At 45.6% G+C, this 26,934-nt stretch overlaps 2 protein-coding genes across 7 annotated transcripts in view; both read left to right on the top strand.

Annotated features, from left to right (window-relative positions):
• Nucleotides 1–791: 791 nt before the first annotated feature.
• LOC108572555 (PDZ and LIM domain protein Zasp) lies at nt 792–25,806 on the top strand. Of its 6 annotated transcripts, XM_017934832.1 has the most exons (17): nt 792–1,266; nt 11,409–11,560; nt 11,652–11,820; nt 11,901–12,037; nt 12,113–12,213; nt 13,195–13,420; nt 14,753–14,938; nt 15,090–15,189; nt 15,454–15,600; nt 16,182–16,235; nt 17,070–17,205; nt 17,747–17,785; nt 23,406–23,556; nt 24,251–24,437; nt 24,512–24,632; nt 24,709–24,824; nt 24,962–25,806. In XM_017934832.1, the coding sequence occupies exons 1-17, from the start codon at nt 1,162–1,164 to the stop codon at nt 25,037–25,039; spliced, it is 2,205 nt and encodes a 734-aa protein (XP_017790321.1). In that variant the 5' UTR covers nt 792–1,161; the 3' UTR covers nt 25,040–25,806. The 6 variants fall into 6 exon arrangements, with proteins under 6 accessions (XP_017790321.1, XP_017790337.1, XP_017790329.1 ...); XM_017934848.1 differs by lacking the exons at nt 17,747–17,785; nt 23,406–23,556 and adding an exon at nt 24,029–24,110; XM_017934840.1 differs by lacking the exon at nt 17,747–17,785.
• A 1,012-nt stretch (nt 25,807–26,818) lies between these two features.
• LOC108571775 (probable tubulin polyglutamylase TTLL2) overlaps nt 26,819–26,934 on the top strand; it is a 4,421-nt gene continuing 4,305 nt past the window's right edge. Inside the window, exon 1 of the mRNA XM_017933911.1 lies at nt 26,819–26,897. Coding sequence (XP_017789400.1) covers nt 26,819–26,897 — 79 coding nt within the window. The remainder of the gene's footprint in view (nt 26,898–26,934) is intronic.

Genomic DNA, 26,934 nt, shown 5'->3' with positions numbered 1-26,934 from the left:
TGTCAAGTTCGACACTTTTCACTTGACACTTTCTGACAATCGACAGAAGCTCTTTGAACCGAAACGATGCGGCGCGAGCGAGGGAGAGACGCGTGACCACGAGGCAGGCTAATCGTTCGATCGTTGTTCCAAGCACAATCGCGAATAAATTATCGCGGAGAGGAGCGCATGGGCGGACAGTGTGGCGAGCAAGGTGCTTCTCTTCATGGTCGAAGTACCGGGAGCAATGACAGAAGGTGGAGCGGTAGGAGTCGGCACTGCCGGAGAAAGAAAGGCACGACCAGGGGAAAAAAGACAAAATGAAACGACGGGAATGCCATCCTGATACCACCACCACCACTGTCGTATCCTCCGTTGTCCTCCTCTATCGCTCCTCGTCTCTCCCCTATTTCCTTCCCGGCTCGTTCATTCTATTATCCTTATCGTTATCCTCCCATTCGCTCTTCAATTACGATCTCTCGAAGACGCGCTTAAAATTCGAAATTATCGGTGTAAAGCGTTGTTCAAGGTTAACACAGAGCCTCCCCCCCGTTCCCCGTTCAATTCGAAATCATCGATAGGTTTCTCCTGTATCGCGGGCTGCCCCCCCATTTTCCAAAGGCTACCGCGTCACAGTCGAAATAGACAAATGCCGCTGGTGGTTTGGTTGGTTTTCGCGTGGAAACGTGGCTTCCTCCTCGTCGCACCTTCCATTCACCCCCTCCCGCGGTAATTCTGGATCGCGGTCTCGTTCCTTCCCGCGTGTTGGGTCTCTATCCCCATCCCCGCCCCTGGCCAGAGCGGCGGCAGAGTCGAATCGGATGGAAGGAAGGCAGCCAGGCAGGCCCCGCTGCCCGACTGACCGTCCTCGACGTCTGTTGTACCTTTACTCCGGTCTAAGCGTTCTTCAGGAACGTACGTGCCGTTCTCCCAACCGCGCGATCCCGCCTCGCAAAGGCAGACGTCAACCGTGACCGGTGTAACAACGTGCATACTCTCTGTCTCTTTGCTCTCGAGTCGAAACCGCATCTTCGTTACAGATAGAAACATTGGTCGCTGACAAAAACCAGACCAACATCTTTGTTTCTTCAATCCTGCGTCTCTGTTCCTCGTTCAAACAGGATTCTGTACTTTTTTTTTTTATCATTATTACTCATCGCGTAAAACGACGATACCAGTGATATGGCACAGCTGATCAGCGTCAAGCTCTCCAGATTCGACGGATCTCCCTGGGGCTTTCGTCTTCAGGGCGGCAAGGATTTTGGCACTCCGCTGATCGTGCAGAAGGTGAGTTGTTTTATCAAGTTGGTATAGATGTTATTTGTCCGGTGCTTTTTTTTCCTTCAACGTGCGCTTCGTCGATCGTCTGACAGTTGGAGGACAAATTTTTGGCAGATTGTATCACGTAAAACAGGTTTGCGCGGATAGTGATTCATCTAGTGAAGTCTGCATCGGCAAATTAGAGTTTCGTCGAACTCTATTCGTTTCTTCTATTTCGATCGTTGCCGACAATTGTTAAAAATGTAGATTACGACGCAATCGTAGTTACGATCGAAAAGAAATTCAACACTTATCGTGCGGATGATTTGTCACTGCAGACGTTACACATCCCGTGATTTCTCTAAGTGGACTTCGAACACGTGTGATTAATCACCAGGCGAATAATAGAGTACATATAGTTTCGTAATTGGACTCGTAATTAAAACAGAAACAATGTGTCATAAAACATGAATAATACCCTCAGCAATACGATGGAGCAAAAGAGAGTCGATCAGTGGTGACATTTGTCTATCATGGCGAAACTTGCCAGTATCAGGGACCAGGATTATTTTACCGAAGCAACACGCGTCCAACGATTACGAGACCCGTCTCTCATTTTCTGCTATAATGGATTATAAAGACGGGATTACGTAATGGACCAGCAAACGCCAAATTATTTCACGCGCATCGGTAGAAATCGTTGCCAACTACGTGAGAAACGCGCGGCTCGTCGTCGCGGCCGTGTTTTGGCGACGAGGCGCGCTGGTAATACGAGAAGCTTTTGGCTACCATCGCCGCAACTTTTCCTGCGAATTTTCAACTTTCTTCGTTTATCTGAACGCGAGGAACCAGCTTACGAAATATCGGGCCGGATGTTACGTTGAATCTTGCGCGAATAACCCCTCGAGAGCCTCTGCTATCCAACCTACATGCGTTTTCACTGTCATGTTTGTTATCGTTGAGCAAGAGAGGGAATTGTCTGCGCGAAGATATTTTCGTAGCAGCCTGTAAGATCCGTCGATAAATTATCGGTTCGGTGGAATATTTCGATCGCGAGACGGTCAAACCGGGACCGGACGACATAATTTCGAACGTCTAACGAAACAACGTCGAAAGTCCTCTCAAAGTGCGGACAGATTTTTCGCGCAACAGGAGTTTCTTCCCTCGCAGTTTTATCTTGCAATCGACATTTCGAACTTGGCCTTCTTAGCAGCACGTGCTCCGTTTATTTTACGAGGCCGCAAATACGACGTCCGGCCGCCCTCGAGAGTTTCTCGGAAAGGAGAGAAATATGAGTCTCCGTGTGTCAAACGCTTTCCAACCGGCGGGATTACAAATTAATCGCGAGTAATTACTTTAACGAAGTTTGCCATTTCGTCGCGGTGACCATTAGCGTACGATTTATACGACCGTTGCACGCGTTAATCCGCTGGAAAAGCCCGCGCGAACCGTCCCTTCAGTTCTTCGACACCATAAATTTCGAGACGCGTGTCTCGTTCGCCGTTCTATCATGCCGACAATTACCTGTATTTACTTAGCCTACTGGTCACTCGATACACTTTAAAGGTTACTACCTGAACCGGTAGAATAAACACGTTCCCAGTCCATCGACGATGTTTTACACGTTCCGCAACATTTTTTCTCCTTCGATGTTCGAACCTTTCACGTATCTACGAAAGCAAATATTTTGGGACGCTAGAATAGATAACGATGGAAAATACGAATGGTATCGAATAATCGTGAATTTTAACGAATATCTCACGCAGAATCTCACATTCTCCCGAATCGTTCCGTTGAAACAAAAATAAAATTGACCCTAAAATTTTGCGAAATTTTTGCGTAATGTTCCCCTTTGGAAAAGTTCGCGTATATCAATTTTTTTTCGGAATAGCATTGTTTTTCAAATATTTCCAAGTTGTACTCGCTGTGTAATCGAACGAGACATTGTTAAAAACCGACGGATCGTTTAGAAAAAGATAGAAAAAGTATGGAAAGCGAGGAAAAGATGGAGGAAAGAGGGAGGAAGAGAGAGAGAGAGAGAGAGAGAGAGAGAAGCAGAGACGCGTCGCTGGTAATCCGAGGCAAATTATTTGGGCGTTCTATTTCTAGAAGGTGCCTTTGCGAAACGCGCAAGCCGGGTCGAGCCCCGCTCGCGAAGACAACGACGAAGACGAAGGCAACGACGACGACGATGTCGTCGACGGCTTCGAGCTTCCTGGGCCGCGTTGGTCACCGCGAAAATAAATTTTTCGACGGAGGGAGCGATCTTGTGTCGATCGATAAAAATACCAATCGACTACACACCACGTGCGTGTCTTTTTCTCTCGTTTGAAGAAAAGGAACAATACGAAGAGAGTCGAGTCGTTCGCGATTCACGTGGGACAGAAATTCTCTTATCGAGAAGAGAGTGAAATTCGAAACTCGCGTTCCTACGATATTTTTCTATCGTCGCAAATACACACGCTGAAGTTTCGTATTGTAAAATTCAACGGGAACAATGATATTTGGCACGATCGGTAGAGTGGAAAAGTGTTACACGTAATCTGTGACAAACAGCTGCGCGGGTTTCCGCGATTCCGCGGCCGGTGCAACGTGGGCGCGTTGTTATGCGATATTTCGTTGGCATACCCGTTGCATTATCGCAGCGAGGAAGGACTCGACATAAATTCCGCGTGTCGTTAGCCGTTTATGGCGTCACGATAACGCGTTTTCGTCGTTAACGCTCCTTTTTTTCCACACCCCCTGCGATCTGACGTCGTTGCAGGCAAACCTCCAACAGAACGTCTAATTGTCAATCGAGATAATAAGGATCGAGAGGCTCGGTGATTTAGAGAATTCTTATTAAAAGATCCAGTCCGTTTAATCGCGAATACCATTTCGATAAGCCTGGAAACTTGGTCGAGAAAGGAATGTACCTTTAACGAGGATAATTACGCGTTTCCTTTGGGGAATTTTACTAATTTACATTCACCGATAATGCTTCTCAAGTTCTAGATACAATCGATAGCTTAATTATTACAGTCGTTAAAGCAAATTCCTGCGGAAATTCCATTCTTCGGTTCTTAGACGGGGGCTCCTGTGTTCTCGTTTAATGCATATACTTACAGAGTAACAACAATATTGCGCAACGATTGACGTTAACAGGTAGCCCAGGCACGCTCTGAAATACCTTTTGAAGGAGGAACTTCCTTCCGATAAAGGTTAACACCATGAATGTGGCAATAGCTGGTATTCTGCCAGACGCGTGGGAAGAAAATACAATTTACAGTGATCCTCTTATGAAAAATGAAGGTATCGCGGCGCGTGAAACGAATACGAAGCAAATTACACGTCTTTTCCAGCTAAACATAGAAGCGAATTTTCGTAAATACGCTTGGCAAGAGGCGGCCCGAGGACGTGGCTCCTCTATTAAAAGAATCGTCATCAGTCAGAGAGGATACGTGGTGGCTGTGTTGCATACTTTTTCGAAAAAGAAGAAAACAGAGACGAGGAGAAGGAGAAGAAGAAGAAGAAGTAAGACGGTGGTGGCGATGGTATCGGGAGCGTGGCGATATTTTCGTCATTATCGAAAATAAGCGGTCGCGCGTCCAGTCACCGTTCGCGAATTCTGTTTATGTCTACCAAGGCCCGATTTCACGCGGTACGCACACGTAGTCCGCACACACGGCGCCACAGAGAAAACGTAATCATTGCAAAGAACGAAAGTTGCACGGGGCCGATTTGTTTATGAGCGGCCACGGGTGTTAGAAACAACGATGGCGTGCGTGTGCAAGAGGCCGAGTGAATTCGTGTGGCAGCAGGATGTCGCCCCGTGCAAGCTGCAACCACGCACAAGTCCGGCGAACACGATACAAAAAGACCAGCAAGAGTTTCCGGTTTTCCACGAAGCACACATTTCACGGGGATTTGTTCCCCGAAGACTCTGATCAAACTCGAGAAAATAGACCGTTTTACGATCTGCTACGCGTAGAGAGAAATCCAGACTGAGATCATTCGCCTCTGAATATTCCTACGACCAGCCTAATACTGACAAAGTAATCTCCTGTATTTAAGAGATCTCTCTATTAGCTATCGAGTTCACATAGAGAGACAGAGAGAGAGAGAAAGAGTTACACTTGGATGCGTTAAGATCTGTAGTTAGAATAAGCTTTGATAGCTTGGATAGGGAAAAACGAGATTGGAAATAATATTTCGATCGATAAATCAACAGCTGTAAGTGGTGCTTCAATGACAGGGTGGTGGGCAACGAGGAATGCTGGCACCGTAACCCCTTCCGTGGCTTGGCAACCGTATTGTACCTGGCAAGAACTGCACCCAACGCTGTTTACAGGCCTCCTCGTTATCAGTCCAAATAAAATGCTCGATTATCTGTGGCACTTTACGTTGCACTGGGTGTATCCGCGATATCGTTGGAATTACGCAACTTTGCCAACACCGTTGACCAAAGTTCCAACACGTCTTGGCCACGCGAAAAGCAGAGTTTATCGGTGGATAATAAATTGCATCAAACTTGACACAATTTCGGAGGAGATCGAGGAGGTCGTGATTCTTGCGGGACGTGTCAAGAACTTGGAGATATTAGATATCTGTGTCCTCTTTAACGGTACATTAATCGAAGAATTTTTATTATTTTGTATATAATCCAAGAGATGTTAGTGGGTGTTTTTGGCCTGGGTTCTTCTGGAGATACAAATGGTCAGAGATGTTGCACACGGTACGAAAATGTATTTGGCCCGTGGACGGGAAACTCCGTCGGCGTTGTCGATATGATAAACTGTGACATATTTACGCAACTCGAGCGCATAGAACAGTTTTCAAATCATCTCCTACAAACGTACCATTTTTTTTGCATTCCTGAATCGCCCACTCGTCGAGGAAAACGAGACCAATTCCCATTGCACTACTCCTTTAACACGTAAAATGCAAATGCAGCCAAGGCCACAGACGTGTAATCGTTAAGCGATAAAAATGCTCCGAGTTACTCATTCTATAATTGCTTTAAAAAAAATAAAATACTTTTCAACGAATATGCTGTTTAACAAATATCATACGACACCCTTGGGAGAGTTAAAGATAACCTTCGTTCTCGATTAGAGACTGTTTGATCGAAGAGTCACGTAACGCGAGGGAGTTCGCGGAAGTTCTAAGGGGGCGACGAAATTTTTCCTTTTTTTTCCCAATCGGAGAGTCTCTCTTTCCGGTGGTCGATCGTTGGTCCGCCGGTGCAAAGAGAATTGCTGCGGAGGCCGAAAGGAAGCCCGGCCCGTGGATATTAATAGAGGCCGAGGCCCGGTGGCGGACGCCACCGACGAGCTTACACCCGTGGATATAAAAATATCGCTTTTATTTCTCACCGCGTCCTCCCAACTCCCTAACCGTTTCTTTTTTTCTTCTCCTTCTTCTTCATCGTCTTTCACGAGGCCACGTTTCGCCTTTATTTTACACGATTATTGCGCCGCGACGCGCGCCCTTTCATCTTGCCTCCATTTTCTTTCACCGGATTCCATCCTCTACTTTTCACTCGGGCGTTTCTCTCTCTCTTTAACCCTCAACAATATCGAAGACAATCGTGTAGACACTTGAACTCGAGGGAACTTGGCATAGAGTCTGGTTTATCAAACGCGGATAATCCGAGCAGTTCTTTTCACGGTTGCAACGTTCAGGAAGTATGAAATCGTTGATAAGGAGAAGGAGCTTAGCTCAAGTAGAGATGTCTTCTGTAAAAGTTCGTTTTTTTTTTGTCGGAGCAACGCGTAGGATAAAGGGAGAATTCTCTGAACATGATAGTTGTAGTGGTTTTTTCTTTCGCGTTGTCAGCGGGGTGAGAAGGAGAAAAGCCAGACAAGGCAGAGTGAAATTGTATCTCGATGACGAAGTCGAAGATTTAGGAGCGCCATTGTAAATGCCGATTCGATTTCGGGAATGAAGAGACACAGTGGGAGGAGGCAGTTGTGGGAAATTTGCCAAAAGTCGGACCAGAAATCAGTCTTCTCCCGTATGTTTGCCTCTGTTAGAGTAGCGCCTCGTGAATTCGTGGGTAATACGACACCCCGTCATCCTGATCGCATCGCGATTACGACATTATCGAACACCCGTAAAATTAACATTTCCATCGGGGGCCCGTTATTGTTCCATTAAAAACAGAAAAGAAGGCAAATAAACGGTTTAACTTGCTCCAAACATATGTTTCCGTGTTTGAAAATAGCCTTGCGGCCAATATGTGTACGCCCATTGGAGTTCCGTTGAAAGTGAACGAGTAATAAAAAATGCGAATGTCGCGTCGCCGCGATAACTCTAATCGACAATGCTTACTATACTCGCACTCTTGCGTCGGTTTCTCTTTATCAGCTGACGAAGAAGCGAGGTGAGCTCATTCTGGACGCTCTTGGTCCGCGTCATCGACGAGAGAGTGACCGGCGCGTCTCGATTTCGATTCTTAAGTCACCTAAGCACTTACTCTCTCCCCTCGTGCACGATTCCGTTGAACAGCGTCTGACAAGGGCCCTTTGTGGCACACACGCGTTCTTCCGGCTCGACTGTGTGTGTGTGTGTGTGTGTCATCGAGCCTAATCATTGCGCGCACCTCTCAGAACGAAATCCGCTTTCACGAATTCGTCGACCTCTCAGTTTCCTGGTTTCCGCGCTGAAACGCTCGGTCACGTATATACACTCGCTCTGTTCCGAGAAAAAGTCTGTGTCCTGGCCTGTTGGGCGCTGAATTTACGACTGTCACCGGTATGAAGTGCTTAAACACGTTTTACGAGTCCATATGTTGTCCAAAATGAAATTAGACTTGCCACGATTAGAATAATTACGACGAAGATAAAGATTTGCATGGTAATGTGAACCCCATTCGAATTTCACAGCGAAACATTTCGACACTGTGTCGTGTGTTCTGGATTAGGAAAAAATTGTCGATGTTCCTAGTACGTACTCCTGCCGGTATATCTCGTATATACGAACGTCATCGATATTCAGGCTTCCGTAGAAGGAGGTTTACGACTGTGCTACACGCGAACGGTACACGTCTAGACCCCGTGTACGTATATTGTTAACATCTCGCGGCGTGAACAGCAACGTGCAGCACTTTGTTTGAAAAGATAAGGCCAGGTTCGAAGAGCGTAGGCCAATAATTTCGACCTGACGTCACTGTCTATTTCTTCTTCTGCTCTACCTTAGGACAACAAAGACCACCGTTGACTTTGCTCCTCCGCGTGGCCGCGAACCTTTCGACGTTCGCGCGAATATAATTAGAGTGGCGCGAGTACTGTATCCACGAATGCGACGGATTTGCCCGTGTGTGGATGGTACCTCTCTGTGGTGGGAAAAATGAAAGATTCCCACGAAAGAAGATTCCTTGAAATTCCATTCTTACATTCCTAATTGATAATCCCGCAGAGTTACACTTGACCAATAAGTCCCGATACAATTCCCTTATCTCCCTTCTTTTTGTATTCGGTTTTATACGTTGGTTCATTAGCGAGGCAATTAATAGCGGGCACAGGATAGCAATAAAATTCATAACGACGCTAATGGCGAAACAGGAACGAGACGAAGACACGCGAAAGTATCGGTGACTTATTTCCATTGCGAACGCGTTCCCTTTCATTTGGTCCGATTAAAACCGGTGTCACTGACCGAACCGTGGCCCGTTCTCCTGTCCACCACGCTTTTTCGAGAAGTATCGCACGTATGAACGGAGCCTTAAGTCCTCAAAGTGAGAGAAAGAAAAAAGAAGAGAAATGCATTCCAGGCATGGAAGGTGGGATGGATCCGTCTCTGATAACCCGCCCATTGGAATGCGTACCTCGTACACCTTGGCGTATTCTCCCTCTCGGTTCCACTGCATTCAAGTGCATCTGCTTGCACCGTCACACATATTTCGGCTGTATTTTTAGATACGTCGTTATTAATAATACCGTTCAACCCCGTAGCTACTAAAGAATCTTCCTGTGCACCTCGCGATGGACACACGTTTCATCGATCAACAACCGTGTATCCTTTATGGGAAAATAAACGTTCGAAACCACCGCGTTAATATTTTCACCATCTTCGGGGTGTTGATCAAAAAACAAAAAAAAAGAAGGAAAAAAAAAGAAAAGAAGCTCTCGTTATTTTCCATCGTACACACGCCCCTCTCGATCGGTTAATTACGAGAATCAGTCTACTCCATTACGACGGAGGAAGGCGGCCAGAGGCGAGGTATACTTTATCCAAAATTGTCAGATGCTATTATTACCTGAAGCATGCGCCTCGCCGCTCCAAACACGTATCTCAGCGCGTACTCGTTCATTCATCGCGGTTCACGCGGTGGCAGGAGCGTTCGTAGAATGAACACGGCTGCCTCCACTGCCTCCGATATGTCATACGTATAAGACTATGCCGGTGCACCTTGGTGCATTCTCACTTCTCCGTTTGGCTCTGGCCGAGTATACGCGTAGGAATAAGCGGGCCGTACGTGTTCGGGGCCTATTTTTAAACCGGTCCGGGACTATTTTTAGATGGCAGGCTTTCACGGTGCCCAACGAGCTTAACCCTGACTTACGTCCACGTCCTACGTGTCTTCTCGTTGGACCTAGAGGACAGAGAGGAGTAGTACAACAAGGTTCCTTGACCATTAGAGCGCATCTTGGTGAAATCGGCGGCATCCTTTTTCCCTAGAGAAATCACACACGCACAGCTCTGGTTCCTGCCTTTCGTAGAACCCGCCATTTCGTTCCAACAGCCACCGCGGCTCTGTTGATAATATAACGTGCACAGCAAACATATCCAACTATTACGGCAACAACGATGACGCAATTTCGCGCTCCTATTTCTGGAGGCAGACGCCGCGCCGCGAGAATCGAACGACTCACCCTCTGCCCTGATTTTCCTCCTCGTGACGCCAGGCTTAAAGCGCCAGGAAGAGAGGTTACGCTGATTATTAACCTGTTAACCGAGTTTATCTGTCGGTGAAAAACCGAACGTGTCGTTTAAACATGTCGATTAAACAACGATATTGAAAAAGATTTTGTTCGAGAGAGCACACAAGCGTCTTCATCCTTTAGTTGGTGGAAAAATTATTCAGAGCTCGCTCTACACGTAGGCTGAATCCAGTATCATTCTCCTCCTCCGCGTCACGGAGATCTCTCAATAAAAATAACGATAATAAATTACAAGAAACCTACAGACGTATTTATAGAAAGAACTAGGCCTGGCTCTCTCGTGGCGTCTATTAATTATTCCCGATTCTACCAGAACGTCGAAGGAAAAAGACGATGGAACGAGAAGAACCGAGTACTCCTTTAGCTATAGGAGGCTCTTAATGAGCTTTCGTTTCGTTTTCTTCCATTGGAAGGTATCGATTACTCTTAATCACTGGTCGAATAGGGATCACAGGAGTCTTGGGAAGAGTTGAGTAGACAAGAAGATCCTGGTAAAACGGAGCACGCATCTCGTTTCTCTCTCTCTCTCTTTCTCTGTGTACTGGTTACCAAATATATTAATAGCGTAATTAACTCGGAGGAAAATATCGTCGTTATAAAGAGTGCGAGGTGTAACGCGATAAATTACGATGACTTAAAGCGACTCATTGATCACGCGAGGTAATTCATTTCCTTAATTGCCCAGGCGTTCTCTGTTGCGGTTGAATAAGGCGAGGAAAGATAAAGCGGAGCGATGCATAAATAACGACGATTGGCAGTGTCGCGATTCGAGCAGGCTAGAAAAGAATTATAATCCGCGATTTCTTCGAGAACGTATGAAACAGAAAGGATCATCAGGCCGTTTATGTCTGGCGCTGCGCGATTAATGAATCGCGGAGGGGAATAAACAGCCGGTGATGGAGAGAGTGGGGGATTTTAGAAGGAGCAAAAAGCGTTTTCTTAGACTTCAATAAGGCCTCCCCCTGGTTTCTTCTTCGACGTCCCTGCGTGTTCTTAGGCGGATCCTTCTTTTTTCGAACGTCCTCGCGTGAATGGACTCACAGTATCCAACATTCGAGGTGTAACGAGCCGGGTGCACTTAAATATAGTGGCTCGAGTCTGGACCATGGAGAGGAGAGACGTCTTCTCCTCGAGTACTGTGTGTGTGTGTCTCTTGTAAAAATAGACGTGTATCGATGTCTAAAGACTCGAGCTCTAACGATTATACTGTTATACAATTGTTCAAGTAAACGTTAATCATTGCAGGTTAATACCGGTTCACCAGCCGAAGCAGCTGGTCTGAAGGCCGGCGATGCAGTTATCAGGGTGAACAACACCGAGATGTACAATCTGAGGCACAAGGACGCTCAGGATGTTATCGTCAGAGCTGGGAACAATTTCGAGTTGACCGTACAGAGGTAGCGACAGGCACGGCCTCGATCTTAACTATTAATCAGCAAGTATATTTAAATCGTTACGTTACATTTACCCAATTACTACTGTTCACAGAGGTGGCGGTACCTGGAAGCCACACGTGTCACCGATAAGTTCGAGTCTACCTTCACCATCGCCCACGGGGATGAGCAATATTGCTCCAGTTACCAAGACATCCCTGGCAGCCAAGAAACAGGACGGATCGCACATCGGAAGCGGTCACAATTTCAGTCCAAAACCATTCGTTAGTGTGAATTAGTTGAAGAATTAGAGGAATCTCGAAATATAACACATGGTTCTGATAAATGTTTATTCATGTTGTAGCTGAATGGAACGGGAGATGGTTCGATTAAATCTATCGTTAACAAACAGTACAACAGCCCAGTGGGTATCTACAGCGAGGAGACCATCGCGGAAACCCTGTCTGCGCAAGCGGAAGTGCTAGCAGGAGGTGTGCTTGGGTAAGCTCTTCTCCGATCGAAAGGCACGATTATACGGAAAACAGCATTCGTAACAGTGCCGACTTTGTTCCTCAGAGTGAACTTCAAAAAGAACGAGAAGAACTACAACGCGGAGAACAGTGAGGTGTTCAAAATGGTCCAGGAAGCGGACAAAGAACCAAAGACGCCGGAACCTGGTTAGTAGCCGATTATACAACCGATACGAAACATCGGTTCCTACCTTCGATACTTTGTAGAATTACTGAAAATTTGTGGTAAATTATCGAGAACCTTCCAGTTACTTCTCTGTCGTAGTTCTGAGTAGTTCAACGTCTTATGCTAAACGAGACACAACAAACAGAGAAAAGAAAAAATATCGCTGGAGAGCGTAATTATGGGAATTAACGATGGGCATAGAGCGTGGAACGAATAGTTGTGTACTTTAAAAAGAGCGTAACGCGTAATGAACAAAAAAGAAAAAGAACGAATCTCTCTCCCTCTCTCCGGTGATTTTTTTCTCTATCTCGACTGGATCAGCTGGCTCCAGTATTAGCCTGGTGCATGCCGGTACGATAACTTCTTTGCGAAATAGCGGAGCCAACTGCGCAGTGCGGCGTGATTACGCCGTCTTCGCCGGCCCTGGCAGGACTGAGGCCAGTCTCCGCGCCGGAAACCAAGCAACAGCAACCGTCCACACCGCAATCGAGCCTTCCACCTGGACAGAACATTTGTGCCGAATGCGAGAGGCTCATCGTGTAAGTTCACGCCGAGACGCTGATCGCCTCTCGGTCGTTTACATTCTTTCTTTCAGAGAGACGTCGAGAACGAGAAAGGAAAATAGGGAGCGTGACGTGATTTCCTTTCGACCCAAGAAGAGGGCCAACACACCCCTTGCGTCTGAATTTCTCACGTCTTATCGAATCCTCTGCGGACGAAAGCAACCAAAAAGATCATTCTTCTTGATTATATGAAGATTATACGAAGTTGCTCGGTATTATCGATTTGAATTGAAACAGAGGATAAAAAGAAAGATGGATTCGATACGATTTGAAAATTCGTGAAAGTGGAGGACAAGAGATAACAGAGAACGTTCGTTCGTTGTCGTTAGCGGTTATTAGATATGTTTCTGGTATCTGGTCGAGCGTGACAGTGCGGTTTCTTCTACTTCCATGTCGTAGTTCCTCCGAGAACAGAGTTTTACTCGTCGGTGAGCCACGCGATTGGCGGAAGGGCCACATCGCCGAGATCACCCACGCCTCTCTTTCATTACCTCCACGGTAGAGGTCCGGCCTCCAATTCCAATGAAACTTCTGCGAAACGTCAAGTCCAACGACAGGAGTCCTCTTCTCCCGGCTCAGTGTCATCGTCAGCTGTCCGTTGTAGCAACTGCGACCGAGTGATCGTGTAACTATTCTACGTGAAAAATCCTCTCTTCCCTTGCACGGTCGAGATGGACCGGAAACTCTTCAGCTTCTCGGCGATATGTCGCTTCTATATAAAATGTCTCACACCTGTAGAAATATGTCACGTACATGTGGCTGGGAACTAGATTGCAATTCCAAATTTATTTTCTTTCTTTTCTATTCCTTTTCTTTCTGTCACATTTTTATACTTGTAGACGTTTTTTTCGTACGACCTGATGATACTTTGTCCTCTTTCTTTTCTTTTTTCATAATTAGTTGCGAATTGTGATCGTCGTTCCCGACGTGACGTTCACGGTCGGTCAAATACGCTAAATTACGGCCGCCTTGGATTGCTCGAATGTCGTACGCTGATATCATCTCGAAACGCTTTTTCCAAATTAAGACGACAAGAACGTGCATTTTTCGCATTCGTCCATCGTACCTATTCCATCGGAGATATTGATGTTTTGTACACGTGCACGAATTTTGCCGCTATGTTTTTTTAACTGGAAGCACAAAATTTTTCTCTTTTCCTCTCTTTCTCTCTCTTTTTCTCTCTCTCTCACTCTCTGTCGCCTTTTTCGTCTGTCATCGCTCTTTGGGAAAAAAGACGAACGAATTATCCCTCGATTCCACGACCTCTCATCACTCTGCGAGGAGTAAAAGTATGGTAAATCATTCGCTTAATTTTCATGGGAATTCGTCAGCCAGATTTGTATCTGTTCATTCCTCGACCACCATCGCATCATCATCTCGCATTTTGTGTTTATCTGTTGAATCGCTCCGGTACGTAATCACCGGGGTGGCGTGGAACTGTGCTTTAGATGTTGTGTCTTTTTTGTTTTTTTTTCCAACATTATTTTTGTATCAATGTTGTGTTTTTTTGTACGTTTTTTAGTATTTTTGTGAACACACCTTTTGCACCCCTTTTTTTCTCTACACACGAAATATTTTTTCAAACCGTGTCACGAAGGATCATTCATCGTCGAAGATTATTCGTTTGCGTACACGTAATTTTTATGTACGCGAAGAGATTTTTTTCCGGACCGTAAATAAATTACATGGTACATTGTACGTGATAAGGATTGACTAAGATGCATTTCACGTAACACTTCATACATTCACGTTAGTTTCTCTCAGCAAACACCACGATACAACGTGACGAATCTTGTTTTCTCGGCCTCCCTCGTCGAGGTATCGAGTCCCTCCTCTTGTCTCAAAATACTCAGACCCCCGAAACTCGTGGCACATCCGACAACAAAGCACTCTGCACTTATTAAAACAAATTCAACGAAGAAAGAAACGTTTGTTAATTCGTCGTTCTTCTCCGTAGGGGTGTCTTCGTCAGGATCAAGGATAAGAATCTTCACGTGGAGTGTTTCAAGTGCTCCACCTGTGGCACTTCGTTGAAGAACGTCGGCTATTACAACATTAACAACAAATTGTACTGCGATATACACGCGAAATTAGTCGCCAGGCAAAATGCACCTTCTGGAATGGTTCCGGTCACTATACCGCCGTAAGTGTTTCAATACGTTTTTCCTTGCTATTTCTTAATCGCAGAAATTCCATTCGAGATGTACGATAAGTCTGGAGCTGAATGAATTATTCGAAATAACGAAGGAAACGGCTTGATGAAATTGCAACGAAACGGTAATTAAACTTTTCAGAGGTGGAAAGGCTCCAGCGAGCACGATTTCCGCTGCACTCGCCAATGCACCGTTGTCTCCATCTCTGAGCAATCACGCATTGTCGCCTCAACCATTCTCTGTGAGTATTCTCGATGCAATTGTGTACTTGTTGCTTTACTGTTTCGAAGATTGTGCATCTAGCATTTGCTTCGCGTTCGCGAGTGACGCCGAAATTAATCGTACGATATCGCTTCGATTTCTTCTAATTTATTGCGAACTTGATTTTCACCAACTACTATCTTTTTTTTTTTCTTCTTTTCACTAAAATTCCAAGGAAACTAGAATCAGAATAATTAAAGACGTGACAAGTGTGGTCTTTGCTTGGCACTAATCGCTTTTCCAGGCTTGCAATCGTACGAGTCCCGATTTCGGATACCCGAATTCCCGGCTGTCGTCCCTGAATAGAAACGGATGCATCAGCAACGGGAACTGCCACTGGGAATCGAAAACGTTTACGAGCACGATCACCATTCAGACGGGTTGCACAGAGGTTCGCAATAACCCCGTGAATTTTTACGCGACTGTAAATCCGTCGTTAAGCCCGTCTCTTCCAAAAATCTCTCGTCTACCTAAACGTTCCCCTGTACGAACGACAGAGATCGTTGAATTAATCAGCTTCGCCGATTATTCTCGTCGTCGACTTCGAAGAAATCCCGAGACGTCCGTAAAGCTTCGATTCGTGGTTATATTTAAAAGTAAACAGTCTAAAATACACGCTGAGTCAATCCGTAGAACAACACGGATGGATATAGAAAAATTCGGTATATAGAGAACAAAGAAGCAGGAAATAAAGTCTAAGTGCCAATTACGAAAGGGTATCGGTAATCATCGGTATGATATTCGACCTGATCGTCCTTCTCTGTAGACTTCCTCATGGTAGACTCGATAATAAATCTACCCTATCTGACAACAATCAATCGTGCCACGTCGACGACGATTATTTCGATGCTCTGACTAATTATCCTGGCACGATCAGGAGTATGCGTGTTACCCCCCATCTACCTCCCCACCTCTTTTTTTTCTAATTTGCCACTTCCACGTGACATCGTTCTGTCGTTTTATGTATTGCAGCCCACCCGCCTTGGCACTACGCCCGTCGATCCACCCAGTTTCCGATCAGTCCAGGTAATGTCCCAACGCGGCTCGTCTTAAACGTCTCGCACTCGAAACCTTACACTTGGTAAGGTACGTCCTTAGCGAACCGATGAAAATCACGCTGACCGCGGTGCCGCTGCTTTGAACACCAGATATGCTCTCCAGAGAAGTACGTCGTGTTTTAAGAGAGACAGAAAAAAAAAAGAAAGAGAACGAAAAAAAAAACAAAAAGAAGTCGACAAGTCCCTTTTGCCGTGTGAGATTCAAGCATGGAGAATTGTATACCAGAGAGCGAGAGAGAGAGACTGTGTTTGAATTTTCGTGATCTCCTATCGGTTTCGTGATCTAGTGCGTGAAAGGGTTGTAATCATGGGTGTAACAATCACGAGTATCTCTCAAAGTTACCGTTGCTTTCAGAGGAAAAGGTGCTGGTGTTAGCGAGAAAAAGATTCGCGAGATTTTTCTCCCCGATGAAAGAGATCGAGTAATTCTTTTGTGTCTATGCAACATGGTGTCAAGGCAGCGGAGAATAGAGAATCAACTAATAATGTCCGTCGTTCGTGTTCTTTTTTTTTTTTATGTTAATGGAACTACTCGTTAGATAAGTAGATGCTAGACTAGTTGTTAGATTAGTAGCAATGTGCATATTGCATTTGTCATGTTTTGTCACAACGCCTCTCACTAATACTCCACGCCTAACTGGATTCACGTCTTTCGTATCTCTCTTTTGTCTGTCGGAATGCAAGACACCATTGTGCATTTGTTAATTCGTCGATCGTGTCATTATTATGCGCTATCAGTTCATTCATTTTGTACCGATAAAGAGAAAACATCGAATAATACGATATATTTTCCATCTCACAGGCTCCAACGTCGAACAATTTAATTGGTCCTAAGCCCTTCGGAGGATCGAGTACTTTGTCATCGAATCTATCATCACCTCCGCTAGCGAACTCGGGGAATAGCACTCTGCCACGACCACAGAGTCAGACTGTGACCGGTAAGTTCTTGTCTTCATGATTAAATAAGCGACGTGAGATTCGCTGTAACGAATCAATAAAGGAGCTAATCTCCTCGAGAGAATCGTGAAAAAATTGGCGTTCAATGATGAAAATGACATCGTTCTTCCATCATACAGCTTGTCGTTACATAATTACGATCCTATTATGTAAGAACGTCAAGCTAGACAGAGTGAGAGAGAGAGAGAGAGAGGGGGGAAAAAATGATTTCCTCGTTTGTAGAAGCACGATTCTCGCGTTTCAGCCACAGAAAATCAGTTACGTGCATGAAATTCCGCGTCGCGACGCGAACATTCCGTCGATAATTACGAGTGGCACGCCATAGGCATGTCAAACGTGGTAACGTTAGCAGGAAACAAAAGCGGAAATCACGCGGTCGTATAAATTACCGATGACAAGCCCGACTTTCTCGTCTGGTATCTGGAGGAACGATCTCTGGTCGATCGGTTGTAATTCTAACAGCGGTTATCCCGCCTCTATTATCCTTGGCCTCACTTTTCTCTCTTCGATTGTTACAAATAGGTCTACTCTCGGCGCTGCCAAAAAATACGCCCTTCAGAGGTACGACGACCAGATCCGCACCTTCTGACCGAGTTTCTAGCTTTGGCTAATACGCCCCATTTGGCTTACGTCCTCGCATTTCTCTCTTTTTTTCTTTTTTTTCTTCCCTCCATTCGCATCTCCGATTCGTTAGAGATCGATTCCATGGATCATTCGGAAGAGATCGTCTTCACCGATTCAACTCGGTTCCTTTTTTTCACAAGCTCTCTGTCGAACTTGGCTTTCATCCGCTCGTCGACGGCGAGTTCTGAGAGCTATGGCGTTTCATCTCATGAATCACAAAGATCTTGATCATCGTATACCATACTTTATGACATTTCATGTCCGTTAGGAAACGGATGACACATTTATCGGGGTGTTAATTACGATCGTGGACCAGATGATGATGTGGACCGATCGAAATGAAACTGGGACGATCGAATCGTCGGAGACCTGAATAGCGTGTAAATGAATCAAAGTCTGCTTGAACAAGAAGCAGCTTATGTAACGATGAAGACACTCTGATAAAAATGTCCACGTGTTTCTTTTCTTCTTTTCTTCTCTCGTATATCTTCTGTACGTGATTTTTTATTTCTTTTTTTTTTTTTCCAAACGTATCATTCCATACACGTACGAGTGGAAGTCAGTGCCCGAAGAGATTTTTTTTTTACAATATGATTGTACGAGTGAAAAGAAATCGAATTGTTGGTTCGATTGAAAAAAAAAAGCTCATACATCCATTCATGCTCGTCCTCTTCCCCACAGACATAATTTTTTCTTTTCTTATCTTTTTTCAGCCGGTCCATCTTTCAACCCGAAACCCAGACCCTTCTCCCTCACATTCGCATGAGTCGGTAGCTCTCAGCTACGCCGTCGTCGTCTTCGTGCTGACAGCCGAATCGAACAATCCAATTCTATGAAATAACTATTATGTATTCGACAGGCACGATTCTTCTTTAATCTCGAATAAACCGATTCGAACGAAAGGTTCAACGATTCAGTTCTATTCAATGTCTCTTCTTTCCGTCGATGGAATCGTACGTTTCGAGATAGAGAGAGGGTCGTGGGTCGAATTATCTCGTGTATTATCATTGTCGACGAATGATTTTCTCGTTAAAGTGTTGAGAAATTACTGCAATTGCGAAAAATAAAGCGACAGTCAAGCCGAGCAAGCTCTTCGCTCGTTACATGTTGTTCCTTTTTCCATTTCATGTCACATACACACACACACACATAGGATCCTCCAAAGGTCCTCCAAAAAGTATCGTTGATTAACTATTTTGTCTCCTGGCTTCGCATCGACGCTTTCGAGAGGCACTCGATGGTCGAGATGCTAACCCGCAGCGCTCAAACTTCGTGTTCCCTCTTTGATTTGTTTTTTTTTTTTTTAATTCTTTCTCTTACGATGGTCTTAGATCGATGCGATTTATCTTCGAGCCTGTAGACCCTGTATTTTCAAACGGCAGAGTGTTCGAGAGTGCCGAGTGATTTTGGAGAAGTGCGACTGCTCACTTGTAACGCTCAAGTTCAAGCACTTGCTTTTGGCTTTTCTTCGCTTTGAACGTAGCTTTTTATCACGAGAACGAAAACCTCCGTGATACCAGCTATGCTCTCTACCATTCTCTTTCATTTTTAAGTTGCGCTACTTTTTATTTAGCGTCCTGGACGTGCCCGTGATCCACCTAACCGTTTAACCATGCGCTAAACGTTCGATAATCGAGCATAATGAATACATTGAAAGATAAAAGGATCACGGGCACGTGTCAGCCAATGTGCTTCTTACTCACAGCTGATTTCTTTGTTTTTTTTTCGTTCTTTCTAACACACCCTGACGCTCCAACCAATCGCCTGTGTCGCCCCAAACGCATGCATGTGATAAACGTTTCGTGCAATCTTCTGTCTATTCCCGATGTTCGTCCACCTTGATCCTATCGAAATTCCATTCTTCGAACGATCCTGTGAAATATCATCCCGATCCCAGAAAACACGACGGAAACCCACGAAAAGTCCTACTATTACGAGATCATCGAGAACACCAAAACCGAGTACCCTCCAAGCTCTGTAAAATCGAAAAGCCTCAACTGGCCACCACCGAAGCCCATAGAAGACGTCACCTATCCTACCGCCAGTCCTTTGTACATCGATCCCAATCCCGCCCTTGATCAAAGAAGCACGCAAGCGGTGAAAGAAAAGAGAGCCTGCATAGAGGCCTGTGAGAGAGCTCTGTCGCGAAAGAGGTGCGAAAGCACCGATCGAGAGGTGGAAAGAGTCACCAGACAGTGTTATCGCTTCGGCGAGGACCCGATGGACCGTGTCAGTTGTCCAGGACCCGCTTACAGAAAGGTCGAGCTGGTGCAAACCACCGGTAGACAATCGAGAAGCGAGGTAACATCGAGACCCAGCTCGGCAGACAGTCTCAGGAGATCTTTGACACCGACTAGAATCGTCCAGCCTATACCTAAGCCATGGACAGCCACTGTTACCACAGGAGGTAACCTCTACGAGCAGAGCTATGCGGGAATCGAGCCACCAAAGGTGTGCAAGAAGTACCATCACAAGGAGATTTGTCAGAGGGAGAGAATATGCGAGAGGAACCAACCATTCAGAGAGGAACATCGTTCGTACAAGTCTGAGGTTTGTAGATTGGAACAGACTATCTGCGACAAGCCCCCGTTGCCCACTCAGCACACGGTGAAGCAGCAAGAGGAGAAAGAAGAGATCACGGAGATTGATAAAGAGGTGACTGACCTGAGACCAGCGGATGAAATCGAGGACAACGGTGTGGGAATTAAGGGGGAGCATGATTACTTCACCGAGGCATCGGAGGAAGACGTAGACGGAATGCACGTGAAGAAGAAGATGACCTTTGAGAAGACTATCGAGAAGAATCCGTCTCCTGCGAGACCTAGTACTCCCATGGTGGAAGAAGCAAGGGAAGAAACTAGGGAGGAATCCCAGGAAGAAATGGTGGAAACTTCTGAAGAAACGTACGCTAGAAGAACTGCTACACACATTGACAGAGAAGTTGACGAGACGACTGAAGAAAAGACAGTGGTCGAATCTGCCGAAGTGGTGACCACAGCGGTGGATGTAACACAGATGGTAGAACAGGCTAAACGGGAAGAAGAGGAGAGAAAGCGAGAGGAGGAGGAAGAAGAGAGACGAAAGAAGGAAGAAGAGGAGAGAAGAAGACGAGAGGAGGAAGAAGAAAGAAGAAGACGGCAAGAAGAGGAAGAAAGAAGAAGACAGGAGGAGGAGGAACGAAGCAGACAGGCGGCCTACGAGGAAGAAGCGGAGGAAGTGGAAGAAATTCGTGAACAACCCCTGGGAAGAACAGTTGTCCGCGAAGAAAGAGTGACGGAAGCTGAGAGCGACACTCCAGGACAAAAGAAACTCATCAAAGAGACGTACGAGGAAATCACGGAAGAAGTACTGGTTCAAGAACGAGTTAGAAGAAAGGCAGCCATCGAGAGTGAACGCAAGAAGAGTTTAAGAGAACAGGTACAGGTACATAAAAGTTTGAGAGATCAACAGGCACCGACAAAGGATCGACGTGTATGCTCCAAGTATCCTCCAGCCGCAGAAGTCATGGAAACTAATAAGAAACGCGTTCAGTTCGTGAAGCAGACAGAGAGTGGTCCAAAACCGATACCACACTCTGCTCTTCAGAACGCCACTGCAAAGGAGTGGAAGTCTGAAATGGTGAACGCTTTGACAACCGCTCCTGACCGACCTTTCACGCCTCTCAGTACATCTTCCAGCGTGAAAGAAGTGTACACGGAAGAGACTATATACTTGGATCGTAGATGTCGACCTAAACCACAGCCACAAGATCTTCGACCGATTTCTCCGTTCCAGGAAGCGCTCATGATCGCTCCGGAACGTCCTTATACGCCTCTCAGTCGAGAAATTGGACCTGAGGACCAGAATATCGCCAGTCGTTCGCAGACTCCGGTAATCCAGGGTGATGGAAGTCAATACTGTCCACCTGCTGATATCCTTTACGGCGAAGGAAAGCGGAAAACTGCGCCTTCTCCTAAACTACCTGGTCCTAGACCTTTGCCAACTCCTCCACCTGACTATCGCCTGAGGGATTCTTCTCCATCTCCGATTAGATCGCGACCTCAGACGCCCAGTGCTAAAATAACAGCTACTTTGAAGAAACCAGACACGATTCCATCGTACCAGAAGCACTTGGTCGCTATGAGGAAAAGCGCAGTGGAAAGTCACACGTACGAACCTCCGAGAACTCCAACTCCAACCCCAGGAAGATCGAAATCACCTGCTTTTGGACCACCAGAACCTCCTCCATGTTACATGAAAGCTCACGCTCCAAGGATAAGAGAGGATCCTCCTCCACCTAAGCAACATAGTTCTATACACTTCCCTACGAAGAAGAGCGTGTCTTACAAAATAGACGAAGACACCGACGACGGACACAGACACGCAGAGTATGCTGCTAGCAAGACTGTAGACTTTGACGAGAAACGAACAGCCGATGCTGGAAAAGAGCCTACAGACGCGCTTCATGCTCAGTACCAAGAAAAGAGATACATGACCAGCGAAGAAACGAACGAGAGCAAGCAGGCGATAACAAAAAGATCCCTCGAAGTCGCCGAAGACTTTGAGAGATGTGAAAAGAGAGTACCAGCTCGGCCTCTTCCAGAACAACGAGAGAAACCACCTAAACCAACGTACTGTGCTATTGGAAGGACAAGTCCTTCTTATCAATCCTCTCTGCCTTGTCCTCTGTCTTCGAAAACAGAATCAAGCTCTGCTCAACCAGTCTACAGTAGCTCGACGGAAGTACGTCACGTTAACTACGGAACTCCACAATCCAAGACCTGCCCAGACACCGGTGTAACAGTCTTACCCTGCAAAGCTCACTCTGACCAGGGTACCAAGGCAGGAGTAGTGGTGGTACCATGCGAAGGACCCAACACTAGCTGCCAAAAATCAGGCGTATGCGTGGTACCAACGTCAGATCGTTCCGGAGTCTGTGTCTCTCCCTGCTTCGGTATGCAAACCGGAAGCTGTGCCCTGTCCGACGGTTGTTGCGGCCAACCAGGAGGTCGTTGCGGCCGAGAATCCGCCTGCGACATCGAGATTCCAAACTGTCCAGAGTCTGGAATCTGCGTAGCACCTTGTGCAGATGGATCAGTGTGCGTGGCACCCTGCAGCAAACCTGGTCTACCCGCTTCGAAGAAACTTCCCTATCCTCAGATCCCCCTGCCGTACGACGAACCTGCTAGAACCTGTCCTAGAAGCACCAACTCCTTCGAGCCAATTCACAAGCCTCGCACTAACCTAAGTGGGCAACTCGCGCGACTCACTGCCAAAACCAATGGCCAGAAAGTTCCCACTGTGCAATTGTACAAACCCCAAGCCCAAGCCCAAACCCAATGCCAAAGTAGCCAGAGCTGCTGCGACAGCAAGAGCTACTGCTGTAAGACCCAGAATTATTGTTGTTCCACCGAAACCCGCTGCCAGTCGAGCGGGCAATGTTCGAAGAACACCCGCTGTCAAACCGGGAATCAATGTCAGACCCAGAATTACTGTCAGGACGGTATCCACTGTGAGCCCTCTCGTAAAACCCAGAGTTTAGTAGACCCACCAAATTTGTCATCCCACCCGGATCTAGGTACCGGAGTCGGTGGTCTCGGTGGTGCCGGGTCGAAGAGCGGATCGTTCGCTGGCAGCACGGCGCCAAAGCGAGGAAGGGGAATCCTAAATCAAGCGACTGGACCGGGATCACGATTGCCCCTCTGCGCCCATTGCAACTCTTACGTCAGGTACTCCACCCCCCTTTAGCTCACCGGTGTGCCGTGTTTTTTTTTTTCTTTCTTTCTGTTATCTACTTATTTTCAGTGTTTGCCGCATCCCATTCTTTTTCTCTTTTTTTCCTCATTGTCACGCATCGAACGATGACGATTCGCTCTGACGAGTCGCATTTTTTAAGCTGGTGTCGTATCAATTATCGAATACCATCAACATGTGCTTCACAGTGCTCTGATTTATCGTGTGTTCTCGACATTTTGTGGGACTGAGTTTGGTTGCACCTGGTTTGTGCAAAGATACAGGACGATCATGAGGAACGATGATCGTCTAATCTCTGATTTATTCTGTTTTTCTTTTGGAGTTGCTTGTTATGCATATTAAAGAACGCCTGACAAATTTTTTAATCGATCTAATTAGTAACTGTAATTGATTCATTTTGTTCCGATGTGATTAACAATTGTTAACTTGTTTGCACGATGTTAACAGCTAACGAAGAAAATACTAATCACAAGTCGAACGGTGTCGTCGTAAAACCAGTCTGCTGTAAAAACGACAATGAGTGCATAAGGTTCGTAAAATAATCGGGAAAACATATTCTACGTAATATACATTTAATACATTCGCCCACGCTGTGCTATGTTTCGCTTTTTAACGTTACAATAGATCCTGCGTAAAATGCCTAGAAAATAACAATCCCGATCTATTTAGGGGGCCATTCATTACTGCCTTGGGACAAATTTGGTGTCCTGATCACTTCGTTTGCGTCAACACTCAATGTCGTCGACCACTGCAAGATATCGGATTCGTAGAGGAAAAGGGACAACTCTACTGCGAGTATTGCTTCGAACGTTTCATTGCACCAACTTGCAGCAAATGCAACAGCAAGATCAAAGGAGTAAGAAGTCTCGAGAAACTATCTTAGAGAGCAATGAAAATTCTATCGATTAAACGACAATGTGATCATTTTAGGACTGTCTGAACGCAATTGGAAAACATTTCCACCCTGATTGCTTCAAATGCTCGTATTGTGGCAAACTCTTTGGCAACAGCCCATTCTTCCTCGAAGAGGGATTGCCCTACTGTGAAGCAGGTTAGTCCAACTGTTTTGCAGACTACTCTGTTACATCGTCACTTTCTTCCATTGAATTATTCCTTTCTATGCACAGATTGGAACGAGCTGTTCACGACAAAATGTTTCGCGTGTGGATTCCCAGTCGAAGCTGGAGATCGCTGGGTAGAGGCCCTGAACAATAATTACCACAGCCAGTGTTTCAACTGCACGGTACGCAATTAGTGCGAGAATGCTTCTCGAAATAAACCGATCGATTTTGCCGCCAAGAAATATACGAAGAAATGAAATTTTCTCCGTTGCTATTTCTCGAAAGGAATTGTAACTCTATGATTTTCTACATGTTACAGATGTGCAAGAAGAACCTCGAGGGCCAAAGTTTCTACGCGAAAGGCGGTCGTCCGTTCTGCAAAAATCATGCGCGTTAAAATTCGATCTTTTAACCGTGTATGCGTGAAAAAAGGGGGGGCTAAGACGAGGAGTCTGAAAAAAAAAAAATAGGAAAAAAAAGTTGCGAAGTGAACGCGTATCTTAGCTTTACAAGCACGAAAATTCATTCTTGCACAAAACTGATATTCTATCAATCGTGATTATTTCTTGTTCTTCTTGTTATGTATTCGATCGACGACAACTAACCCAAACAAAAAAAAAAACGAAAAAAAAAAGAAACGAGTGGGTGTTGAGAACACCCCGCTGAATAATCGTAGGACGATCAGCGGAAATATTTATTTCACGAACCACGAGTACGCCAATTCTTTTTGAACGCGAACTAATTTTATCGAAATACTTGTACTTCCTCGATACATAAAAACCTTCTTCTGCTTTTTATCGAAAGCAGAACTCCTTGAGGTCGCATTCAAGTCGATTGAAAGTTGGGAAAAAATGTGTCCTTCGTGTGTACTTCGAGGATCCTCAATAACGACGAACACTATCCAGAATCGCCCGCGCGATTATTCGAACAATTATGTGTATCAGCAACGACGCGATTTATCCAACGATTAATAAATTACGATTGGGAAAAATTGTCGCGGCTCGATATATCGAACGAAAGGCTTAAACGATCCGCCTAAAAACTTTGCCAGGCTGCTCGATAATTAATTCTATCGAGAAAATAATAAACGAGGGAAAACGCAGTCACGTAACCCGTGCGCTTCCGATTCCCAGATTAGAGTCTCGCACTCTGGGGCGAAGGTTAAGAAGAACTTCTTAAAAGTTGCGCGGGTTTCATTGCCTCGACATTCCACGACTAATTGGTGGATTAAGCAGCCATAAAATATCGAGGAGACGCGAGACTGACTCCTCTTCTGCCTTGCGGTTCACCTTTTAATAGCCGAGTACAACGGTAGAGACAAAGACGATGACAAAACGTCGGAGTAATCGCGTTTCCGTGGCGGAATGCCTCGTAAAATCGTTGCCGCAGAAAATTTCTGCAACGATACAATAAACGCTTGTCGGGGTTTTGGGTCTCCTGTGCACCGATCACGCAAAGGTCATCCAAGCAATTAGTATTATCACATATTTCGTATTACCGAGGCGCGTCGTCACGCTAAATGTCGGACTGCCTGAATCTTGGAGATTCGACGAGGAAACATTCTGGATCTAACTGGGGAACGCGTCTAAAGTTGCGCGAAAAATATATTCAGACCTCTGGAACGTCTTCTATTTCGGAATATCCTAACTTCAACGGGCTTCCTTGTGATAGTTGTTCAATGTCAGATTGAAAAATTCAACATTTACTAGTCAATTATATCTATCGATGTACTAATTCATCGGATGACTGATTCGTGACGGTGGAAAAATGCGAGGGCACTTGTTATACCTGCGATTCAAAACTTCTTATCGTTTCGATCTAGCTTCTATTAAAATAGATAGATAAATCCGAAAGCCTCGGTTAACAATTGAAAAGAAAAAGTTTATCTTGGACTCTTGGAATCGGTTTAAACTGCCCAGTTTTTTTTTTTTAGGGTAACGACGAAAAGGACGATAGGCAGGCTCGATAGCAAATTTGCTATGTAATTTTTAGACAAGGTTACCGATTTCTGTGCCATCATCGCGGGCTCGTGTCCGTACAGTAGCAAATCTCTACCGAATCGAAGGACGATGTTTAAATGTACGTTGTATAATTTAGTATGTAAGAACACGCGGCGTTCGCGATAAACGTCAACGCGAGAAGAGATGCCGAGGAGTTAATTCGACTTAATATAAAAATGGTCAGTTCGATCTTGCAAAGTGGTCGACGTGTAACGTTCGATCACCATTCGAGGATCTCTGACGACCGCAAAGGGCGTAATTTGCGATTAGGATTAATGTTAATTAGATCGAC

Source organism: Habropoda laboriosa, unplaced genomic scaffold (assembly GCF_001263275.1).
Source record: "Habropoda laboriosa isolate 0110345459 unplaced genomic scaffold, ASM126327v1 scaffold34, whole genome shotgun sequence".
Lineage (NCBI taxonomy): Eukaryota > Metazoa > Arthropoda > Insecta > Hymenoptera > Apidae > Habropoda > Habropoda laboriosa.
The sequence above is the reverse complement of the archived record's forward strand: the minus strand, read 5'-3'. Positions and strand labels throughout refer to the sequence as shown.

Bases quoted from the DNA above. Each gene is read 5' to 3' on its own strand.
- LOC108572555 (XM_017934817.1), top strand. From the start codon at position 1,162: ATGGCACAGCTGATCAGCGTCAAGCTCTCCAGATTCGACGGATCTCCC. The intron at 1,267-11,408 runs GTGAGTTGTTTT...TAATCATTGCAG, and splicing joins CTCCGCTGATCGTGCAGAAG to GTTAATACCGGTTCACCAGC. The intron at 12,038-12,112 runs GTAAGCTCTTCT...TTTGTTCCTCAG, and splicing joins CTAGCAGGAGGTGTGCTTGG to AGTGAACTTCAAAAAGAACG.